General features: G+C 31.6%; 1 protein-coding gene across 1 annotated transcript; it reads left to right on the top strand.

The window, feature by feature from the left end:
- Window positions 1-4,281: 4,281 nt before the first annotated feature.
- LOC136069666 (uncharacterized) lies at window positions 4,282-6,219 on the top strand. The gene is given in 4 exon segments (XM_065778423.1): window positions 4,282-4,398; window positions 5,117-5,236; window positions 5,777-5,858; window positions 5,861-6,219. Coding segments are annotated over 4 exon segments (333 nt in total). The 5' UTR covers window positions 4,282-4,359; the 3' UTR covers window positions 5,953-6,219.
- The last annotated feature ends 1,491 nt before the right edge of the window (window positions 6,220-7,710 follow it).

The following is a 7,710-nucleotide window of genomic DNA, read 5'->3' as shown; positions in this document are numbered from 1 at the left end:
GGAATTTTTGGTTTTTGATACCCCTCCTAGTCCTGATGTTTTGTATTTTGCTAATACTGATGCTGCTGGTGTATTATATAACAGGATTTCTAACTCTGTACTCACTGATATAGTGTCTTAGTCTATTTGTATTTTCCCCTTCACCAAAAAAAAAAAAAAAAAAGAAAAAAAGAAAAAAAGCCTAGTTTAGTTTGACATTGCCAAAAAAGTTACTTCTCTTTGCTGTATACTCATATGGCAGCCCAAGATAATCTATGGCAAAAATTTTATGCAGACCTTTTAATATGTAAATATTAATTAAATAATATTATTTAATATTAATTTTAATTTGATACATTAAATATATAATTTAATAAATAATACCATTTAAGTTAATGTTAATTTTACATAGAGAATTGAATATTATAGTTGAACCATAAATATTAATAAAAAGAAATAGAAATATATTATGATTAAAAAAATATATAATTTATTTTGGATATGACGATGTATAGTCAAGTAAAGTTGTGATATAATTTTTAATTTTATTATTTGGTGTGTGGCCTTGTAGGATATCAGTTTACAAAAATTAAAGTCTCAAACTATATTAGGGGAGATTAATCTATAATTGATGATTTAACTCATTTGCAACATTTTTTTTTGGGAAACATTTTAAGGTTCTATTGGTCTCGTACTTTAAGAGTTTTAATAGAAATGAAAAGGAAAAATGTGCTAAAAGCATTATAAAATCAACCTTTAAAAAATTTGTTGTATCATTAATATCACTAATTAAAAAAAAAAATGCACAACCTTTAAAAATATATATATAATTTTATAAAAATGTGGGCTTTTAACCATGAGAAGTGGAACCTTTTTCCCTAAAGGGAATTTATTTTTTTGGGTGGGGCCTTGGGCCGACCCTGCATACCCTATGGTTTTCCATATAAAGGGGGCAAGGGCTAGTCTGTGAAGATGATGATTATTCTCTACTGTATGGTATTGTAGCAAACAACCAACGATACATTTTTCATATATATATATATATATATATATAAAAGCATCTATGCCGTGGATGCTATTATACAAGCTCAATAATATTTTGTTCATGAGAGGCATTGTAAAACACTTACATACACCCTATTAATTAGTAATTTTAATCAAATTAAAGGTACCTGTAGAAATATATTTATGTTCTTATGTTAATCTTTTCTGTTTTCCAACATTGGTATTGAACTGAAACTTTGTGCCTCTATTTTCATGCATTAGGTTGGTTATTTTAGAAAATTAATTATATGGCTAGAATGTACATCTCTAAAGCTTCGAAATATGATTTGCTTGATTTATATATAAAATGAAAAAGACACAAAGGATCGAAGTTTGAGTTGAGATTTTTGTTTTTCTCGAAAATGAAGGTTTTACAAGTTAAAGACAACCTCCAAGGTGGAGCCCTACTTAGGCCACTGGAGAGTACGGGTTCGTTTGGATATAGTTGAAAACTGAAAAATATTGTAGTAAAATAATCTTTAAATGTGTAAATAGTACCGCGGGACCCATTTTTAATGAAAAAGTTGTTGAAAAGTGAAATTTGTGGGTCCGTAAATAGTGCACACCGTGCACTGTTCACGAAAAAAGTCAAACATTTTGGTTCAAAAAGCAAAAAAAAAAAAAAAAAAAAAACTTAAATGCAAAACATGCATTTGGGAAGCGCGTTTGCACACTACATCAAGTGGAGACTTTTCCAGTAGTTGGTCTCCCTCAGAATCACCACCAACAAATTGTGATTTGTATAATATCATTTTTATTGTGACCATTATTGCTTAGATAGAGTTGAGTTGGAGCTGAGTAATTTTATTTGATCTGAATATATAGTTTAGATTGAAGCAAATGGACACCGCTATAGGAATTACAAGTTTATTTATCAATAAAGTTAGGGTCATAACAAAAATCACTATAATTTCAAAACACTCTTTTCAATTTGCCTTCTGCCTCACATCTGTGCCCATCACAATCAATTATTAAATTTTGTTTTAATGGTATATTTATGAAATGGTAGGCAAATAAGGTGTTATTGTAAATCTTTGTTAGTTTTTTTTTTTTTTTTTTACATTAAGGAGGGTAAGAAGATTTCTACCTTTATACCGTCTCTATTGGAATTGGAAATACAAAAAAGTGGTAGTTGAATTATAAGATAAATAATTTTAAAAAGGCATTTAATCACAAACTCAATTTAACAAATGTTCCTTTTTAAAAACAGTAATAATAAATAATAATAAAAACTAACAACTTGCTAACAATTGTGTGACTGTGAATGCTTTTTACTTTTGCTTACTACTGATCATATGAATTCATAATTTTTCATCAACAACTTATAGTGACACAAGTAGTATTTTTTTTGCCCAATAGTATAATCTTAGGAAAAAATTAGGAAAAAAACACCGGGTCAAACTTATTTAGTTATGTAGTATGTTTTTTGGAACTTGAGTTGAGATTGACAAACTTGGATTCCAAAAAATATGCTACATAACTAAATAAGTTTGATCATGTGTTATTTAACAAATTTTTCCAAAAATTATGCTATTTAGGCTGTGTTTGTTTCGTGTAAAACGTTATCCGGAAAAGGAAAATATTTTTAAGTGTTTGGTTGAATTATGAAAATTGTTGTGGAAAATATTTTCATGTGTTTGGATGTATTCTAAAAATGCTATTTTCCGGAAAATATTTCACATTTTCTCAGCATCCAAACAAATTTTATTACAAAAAATTTCAACATCACAACCAATTCAACAACAAATTCCGGCAATAAAAACACAACACAACAACAATAAATTCCGATGACAACAATCAGTTCATCCAAAAAAAAAAACAACAACAACAATCAAATTATAAAAAAAAAAAAACAAATTGAGAGATCGAGGAAGAGAGAGCGTGGAGGCAATGGGTCTAGTTCGTGGATCGGCGAGCTCGAGGAGGCGATGGGTCTGGGTGAAGGCGATGGGTTCGTCATGCTCGTGGGTCTGGGTTCGTCGTGCTCATGGGTCTGGGTCTGGGTGAAGGCGATGGGTTCGTCGTGCTCGTGGGTCTGGGTGATGGCGTGCTCGTGGGTCTAGGTCTGGGTGAAGGCGATGGGTTCGTCGTGCTCGTGCTCGTGCTCGTGGGTCTGGGTTCGTCGTGCTCGTGGGTTTGGGTCTGGGTTTGTCGTGCTCTGGGTTCATCGTGCTCTGGGTTCGTCGTTCTCTCTATCTCTTTCTCTTCGTTCTCTCGGTTTGTTTTCCGGAAAATTTCATTTGAAGTGAAAATGAAACCGGAAAACGTTTTCTCCCGTTTTTGGCATTATTTTCGGTCAACTGGAAATTATTTTCAGTTTGACCAAATTTGAAGTAACAACCAAACACACCATTTTCCGTAAAATCATTTCCTGAAAACGTTTTCACCCGAAACAAACGGACCCTAGAACATGATAAGGTGCTTGAAATTTTTTTCCAGATTTCATTGTGCTTAGAACAATTGTTCATAGATTATAATTTTTTTCTAGTAGATTATGTGTGCGTTTGCGAATCATTGAAAACATTTTAGCTTTTTGTCCTTTTGTCCTTTTGTTTTTGCTTTTTTTTTTTTTTTGGCAAATAATCTAGCTTTTAGCTCTTTGTAATGCATTTAACATAAAAAATAAAAATAAATTAATTAAAAAAAACATAAATGTTATCAAAAACTATATCTTTTGATAAACACTATGCAAATAAGTTACCAAAAATACACAATTCCCAAACAAAAACTATATATTATAGATTTGGCTATCATTGTCCTTAATACACCTTTGCCCTAGGGCCTGCCCATTTCTATGGAAGGAGAATTTTTTTTTCTTTATAGTATTTTATGGTCAATAAAACTAGAGAGAAATATGTATTTTGTGGAAGTTGTGCTAATACAGGAAAAAGGTTTTCAAAAAATATTCTCAAAGAACTTGAAGTAAGCAACAACCAAGAATAGAAGAGAGACTAATGGGTTTTTATTTTATTTTAAATTTTATCAAGTGATAATTTAATAATTTTTAGTTCATTATTCCTGATTTGAGGTTTAATACCTTTCTCAAGAATTTTCCATGACTCAAAAAACTATGCATGTCTTCATAGGTAGAAAGGAGGTCAAGACTTGGATTGCCACCAGAAATTCTATCTGTAAAACCTTCCACTCATTTGTTGCAAAAAAAAAAGGGCATGGTTATTTTGAAAGTGATGTTTATAGAACTTAGCACTCTTATGTGCCATTGCATAATATAAATTTCTTTACATGAACTATAGGGCAGAGTTATTTTGATGTTGTTCTTTTTATTATTAGTTGCAGACATCATTGCTTGTGAAGTCTATAACAAATGTAGAGCAGATGAGAGAATGTTTAAGGTCTCTTAAGCGCAATCACCAGGTAAATTGCTCATAGTGTAACAAGCGCAAGAGTTCGGAGACATTTCAAAAATAGATTGGTTTATGTGTTTTATGACATTATTGTAGAACCATCACATTATAAGTGGTTTCCTTAATTATGTTTAGCAACTTCATTTTGAGGTTAGAGTGTGCTTCAATTTCCTCGTTATATGTTTCAAAAGCAAAGCATAATGTTGAAGTTTTCCTGAATAAAAATTCTGGTATAGTGGACTTCTTATATGTGAAACATTTAATCAGAGGGTGGTTTTTTTTTTTTGGGGAAATCCATTGGTTAAAGATCTCCATAGATAAATTGTCACAACAATGAATTTCCTTTGCATATGAGTTTTCAGATAAATGGGAGGTACTACATCTTATTATTTACAAGATAGATAGCTCTCTTGTACTAAAAAGCCCCTTGCTTTACATTCAAATACTTAAAGAAAGAAAGCGCATGCTTGTAAGCCTTATAATTAAACTAAGGTGAAAGTGCATGCACCTGTTATAGCATAAATCATATGCATAGGATATTTTTAGGGTGCCTACTATAGATATTTTTTGTATTTCTTTGACTTGTGAACTTTAGGTTTCACCAGTTCCAAATGTAGTCCATTTTTGTTAGCTAAGATTGTCACATTCTATTTCATTTACTTCTATATTTTACATGTTACTCTGTCAGTAGCATGATTCCCCCTGCCTTTTTCTATTTATTTGTCTAGAATGATGGTGCCAGAGTTAGGAGGGCCTTCGAAACTCTTATAATCTATGTTAGAAATATTGCAAAAAATCCTGATGAGGAAAAATTTAGGAAGATTCGACTTACTAACCCATTATTCCAGGCAAAACAATTTCCTTGATTGATGTGGTTGTTGGGGGGGGGGGGGGGGGTTTTGGTTTTTTGGTTTTGGATTATTATTGGGTTCACTTTCATGATTTTTAACTAATAAAAAATAATACATTAATTCGCCAGGTTCATTTGTATGAAAAAGGTAGCCTCATTAGTGTCATGATGAGGGCCAAGAGCTCTCCATCCTGATCGTTGGATCACCATATTTAGTTTTTCTTTTGATCACTACTGTCAAGTAATGCATAGATATGGCGAGCGTTATCCTCTTTGTAGCCTTACATTGAACGGTCTAAATATCTACTGCTTTTATGGTCTGTCACTATTTCTTGCTACACTTGTAGACCAGGATGTTCCTCTGTATAAACACGATATACCAAAGAAAAAAGAGAAGGGTTTCATAAACATGGCTAAAATCTGGCATATAATATTTTTATATGTTTTTCTTGGTTCAGGTGTACTTGTATTGTAAGATTTCTACTCTAGTTATTTATATAGTTATTTATTTATTCTTTAGCTATTTAACACTTAATAGGATAGAGTTGGGAACTTGAGAGGAGGTATGGAATTTCTTGAGCTCTGTGGGTTTGAGAGAATAGAAGGAGACGAGTTCTTGTATATGATAAGGTCAACATGGAATTTCTAAACACAGCTGGGTCTGAATTGAAGTCTGCAATGACCAACCCCTTCTTTGGACTTCTAAGTGTGTAAGAGAGGTTTGTGCTGTGATTTTAGGTCAAATGACTTGGGTCTAAAACTTGGCCACGAAGAGAATAGTAAAAAATTACCCAATTGGAATGCTGTGTATATTTCTGGTGTTTGGTTCCTCACCATGGCCATGGGCTTAAGAAAATTGTAGTGCATACAAAAGAAAGAGCTTGAGAATGAATGTAAATTATTCATGGTATGCATCTTTGATCTCCAAGGAATATTCTTCCAAATTTTTACTTAAAAATTTTCTGCAAATTTTTCGTTGACTCTTGCAAATTTAATGGCAAAGGCTTTCTATTCCACCTCTCTCTCTCTCTCTCTCTCTCTCTCTCTCTCTCTCTGTGCAAATTTAATTGGCCAATGCAATTTTATATCTTATACATTTTCACTGGGAGTCTATGCCTTTGTGCTAACATGGCTAATGGCCCCTAAATTTTTTTCATGCACTAGTTCATCATCAGCAAACCACTCTTTACATAAAAGGTAAGGATTAGGTTGGAGTTGCACTGAACCAATCTGGATGATGTCATGTGTCCATTATTGGACATAATATTTGTGCAATATACACAAACATTTTTGTTGTGCATTTTTATTTTTTCTTTTTTCTTTATGTTTCAAGAGGATGAATGAAGAGAATGGATAACGGATGTGAAGAGAGAAATAATTTAAATTTTTTAATATTTTAATGAAATAGTTAATGTGGGTATTGTGAAAAGTGTTTAAGTAAAACAAGAAAAATGGGATATTATGTTAAAATAGACAGAAATTTTTGCACTAGTTGATGTGAATGCTCTTAGGCAATGGCCTTAGTCCAAAGGGTAGAAGACCCCTTCTATTAACCAATAAAATATAATTAAGGCCCTCTCACCTAGGAAAAAAAATCAAGGCCCAAGAAAGCATTGTAACAAAAATTTTAATTAATTATTTTTTCTAAAAGAAAATAAAAAATTATCCCCTCTTTAAATGATATGTATTCTCTTAAATTCTTAATGCACTTTAGTTAATCTTTTATAGTTGAGAAATGCTAACGAGTGCCCTTAAAACACTGGTTAATAATCTATTTTAAGAAAGTTTTGATACTACTTTTATGGAAAATGAAAAAAGCTGTCAAAATATTAATTACTTTTTTTTTTCTATTTCCCATAAAAACTTTCTTTAAATGGATTATTAACCAGTGTTCTAAGAGCACTTGTTAGCATTTCCCTTATAGTTTAAGAGGGTGAAAATATTCATTCTCCCAAACATAGAAGGTGAAGAGACTCTCTCTCTCTCTCTCATAGTCAAATTAATAGTTTTATAGACAAATCCATTAAATATTTGATCCCAATTTTTTCCAAAGAGAGATCGTGACTATTTGTTAAAATAAAAGACATGAACACACATTTTCTCTCCATCTTGATATTTCAGGGATCAAACCCCTATTTATTCATTGTTTACATTGCCGCTTTTGCCTTCCATCCTCTTTTCTTTTTTTTCTTTTTTTTTTCTTTTTTTTTTTTTTTTTTTTTTGTGTGTAGCTTACTTTGTAATTGCCTAGCAATCAATGTACAGTGTGTTGACTACTCTCCTTTCATCTTCAATTCTGGTTGGCTTTTATTTACTCTCCCTTTCTTTTTTGTTCTAGTTTATGCTATTGGAAAGCTTTCTCCCTTTCATTGTTGTTCTTGACTTCTTGTTGGTTGGGTGAATGAAAGAGTTTGAGTTCATTTCTATCAAATCCTTTGTTGGCTTTTTATTTTTTTATTTTTATTTTAATTA

This window comes from Quercus suber, unplaced genomic scaffold (genome assembly GCF_002906115.3).
Source record: "Quercus suber isolate HL8 unplaced genomic scaffold, Cork oak 2.0 scaffold_183, whole genome shotgun sequence".
NCBI classification, from domain to species: domain Eukaryota; kingdom Viridiplantae; phylum Streptophyta; class Magnoliopsida; order Fagales; family Fagaceae; genus Quercus; species Quercus suber.
This window is presented reverse-complemented; position numbering and strand designations above follow the sequence as displayed.